Source organism: Aphanomyces astaci (genome assembly GCF_000520075.1).
Source record: "Aphanomyces astaci strain APO3 unplaced genomic scaffold supercont1.298, whole genome shotgun sequence".
NCBI classification, from domain to species: domain Eukaryota; phylum Oomycota; class Saprolegniomycetes; order Saprolegniales; family Verrucalvaceae; genus Aphanomyces; species Aphanomyces astaci.
In genome coordinates this window covers 1-2,636 of record NW_009798561.1, presented here as the reverse complement: position 1 = coordinate 2,636, position 2,636 = coordinate 1, and the positions used below count along the sequence as shown (strand labels likewise).

The 2,636-nt window shown below is 43.2% G+C and overlaps 1 protein-coding gene across 1 annotated transcript in view; it reads left to right on the top strand.

Moving 5' to 3' along the window:
• The window catches only part of H257_18988 (hypothetical protein), a gene marked incomplete at both ends in the record, with an annotated part of 704 nt that extends 461 nt beyond the window's left edge, over positions 1-243 (top strand). Inside the window, one exon of the mRNA XM_009848140.1 lies at positions 30-243. Coding sequence (XP_009846442.1) covers positions 30-243 — 214 coding nt within the window. The remainder of the gene's footprint in view (positions 1-29) is intronic.
• Between the last annotated feature and the right edge of the window lie 2,393 nt (positions 244-2,636).

Sequence of the window (2,636 nt, the reverse complement as noted above, 5' to 3'; positions counted from 1 at the left end):
ATTTATGGAAGTATTAATTTTGATAATAGTACTATTCTAGGTAATTTCAACCGAAAACGAACTGCCGAGGAAATTGAGTTGGCGGTGAGAGCCGTGCCGTACATGGCGCGCCAAACCTTGCGTACTTTGGCCACCCACTCTCGAATTCCTAAGACCACCCTCGTCCGCCACATGAAAGAAGTGAAGACTCTCAAGGCCAAGTCAAGTTATTCGAAGCAACTCCTAACAGAAGACAAAAAATAATCACCTGGATAGCCGGTTCCATGCGGCCTGACATTGCCTTTGCAACTAACATGGTCGCTCGCCATTTAAACAATCCGAACGAACACCACAGCAAGGGCGTGAAACGGGTTTTGCGTTACCTCAAGGAAACACGTAATCATGGTCTGCTTCTTAAGCCAGAGACCGATGACGGTGCAGACTGGGCTGGCGACCGGGCGTCCCGCAAGTCGACCACCGGGTGTGTCCTTGGCTGCCCCATTGCGTGGGCCTCGAAAAAGCAGTCCGTGGTTGCCCTCTCGGCCATGGAAGCCGAGTACATGGCGGCCAGCGCGGGAACCCAAGAACGTCTCTGGGTACACCAACTTCTCGTTGAGACTGGGCTCAAGGAAGAGTACACATCATCCGAGCTACAGTGTGACAACCAATCGTCCATAGCGTCAATGAACCAGAAGGTGGTGTCAACTCGTGCTAAGAACATCGACATCCGGTTTCACTTCATACGGGACACCGTTCTAGCCAGCAAAAGCAAGGTTATCTTCTGCAAGACCGGCGACATGCCAGCCGACATCTTCACGAAAGCATTATCCGCCGAGGGCTTAGCCCGAGCCCGTGACCTCGTGAACATTACGACTCTGGACATCGCCAGCCTCGATGGCTAGCGAACCAAGGTCAACCTGAGGGGAGTATTGGAAAGCTACAAGTCTCCCTGCCCGATTCGATACTTTGCACATCAACTACATTTAGATTCACCTCTATTCTTAGTTGACACGATAGAAGTAACAACTAATTCATTCTCGCAGTTTTCGACCTACGATCCAGATGCAGGAAAATCCTATTCAAGCCAATGAAACTTACTTACGCATTCATAACGCACTGTGATTGGACAAATTATGAAAAAATAAATATGGTGTATACTATACGGAGTCTGTGGTACGGCGAGTGGTGGCGAGCCACGGCGGATGTGCGATCAAAGTACAAGTAGTATATAAACGCACAAATCTATAACGTTCGCCTTGGACTGACGTGCAAAACAGTCAAAACTTCTGTTAACCAATTGAAAGGCAATATTTGGGCTCGTAAATTGTTTGCCAATGTGTTTGCACTATTTTAACCAATGGTACTGTCAGAGTTGGTGTAGAATGAAATGATCAACCCCACCCCTCTAGAAATCGTGGATACGCATACATTTGAAGAGGTATTGCGGCCAATTTTGTGTGCAGCAAAAATAAATCCACCGAATCGAATCTTAGCAATACCCGAGAACATGCCTTATGTATACAGAATATCAGTGCAAAAATCTGACAGATATTTCTGTAGGATGCACAGATATTGAGCTATTTCATGTCACATAGTTTAATCAATATAAAAATTGAGGTCAAGATAATCTTGATAGTTTAATCAGATGAAAACAGAGGTCAACATAATCCAGCATACTTTAATCAAGATCATATATTCGGTCAAAAACTGAATACTCCAAAAATTTATTTGAGGGACAATTCAAAGGTGTTAATTATCTGAACCAAACGAATGTCTATCATAGATACTCCTTGGTAGGTACATGTACTGTACTGTACAACCTAATATACCTTTACTCCTTATACAACACTCGGGGATTCCCACAGATACACTCGACTAATTCGATTGCACTCAAAACGAATGCGTTGGGCGATCAATATTTTACCGAACGCCGTGGGTGTAGGAATCCTTTAACAATTTATATTTTATTAATATTTTACCGAAAACTGTGGGTGCAGGGTTACTTCGGCGATTTGAATTTATCTTCCATCCGGATGTTGTGCCCAAGTTTATTTGCAACGGTTAACGGGATTTTCTTACAGTTTGTGATAGCAACCATCGATCTTTCCCAATATCTCAGCCAATATATACCGAATGAATATGAAACTTTGTATGGTTGATTAGAAACCTCCACGGTTTTGACCTGTATAAGCCATAAGAATGAATACCCTTTAAAATATATACTCGACTTCAACCTAAAATGTGTGTCAATTTTCACTCAAGCACCTCATAACCTGTGTTAAATAATGTAAAATCGCGCAATTTTGGGATAAAAGTTTGGTATTGTGGGGCATCGAGGTACCATAAAAAATTATATCGTGCCAAGACAAAAATATCGAAGCTAATGACAAAAATAGTGATAGCATCCATGATGTCCACCCCACCCTCATAATGCTCGTTCATTCATAACTCAAATTTCAATCCCATGAACACATCCATCGAGTCTTGTATTGCTTTCGTGAAGAAGGCACGAAACCACACATTGACAAGAGAAGAACGTCTGGACGACATTCTACGGCTTCATGTATTGTAGCACTGCGGGAGGAAGCGTAGGTAGTTGAGGGCAAAATGCACAATGAATTAACTGAGGATCTACTTAGATCTCCTTAGTCCTCATC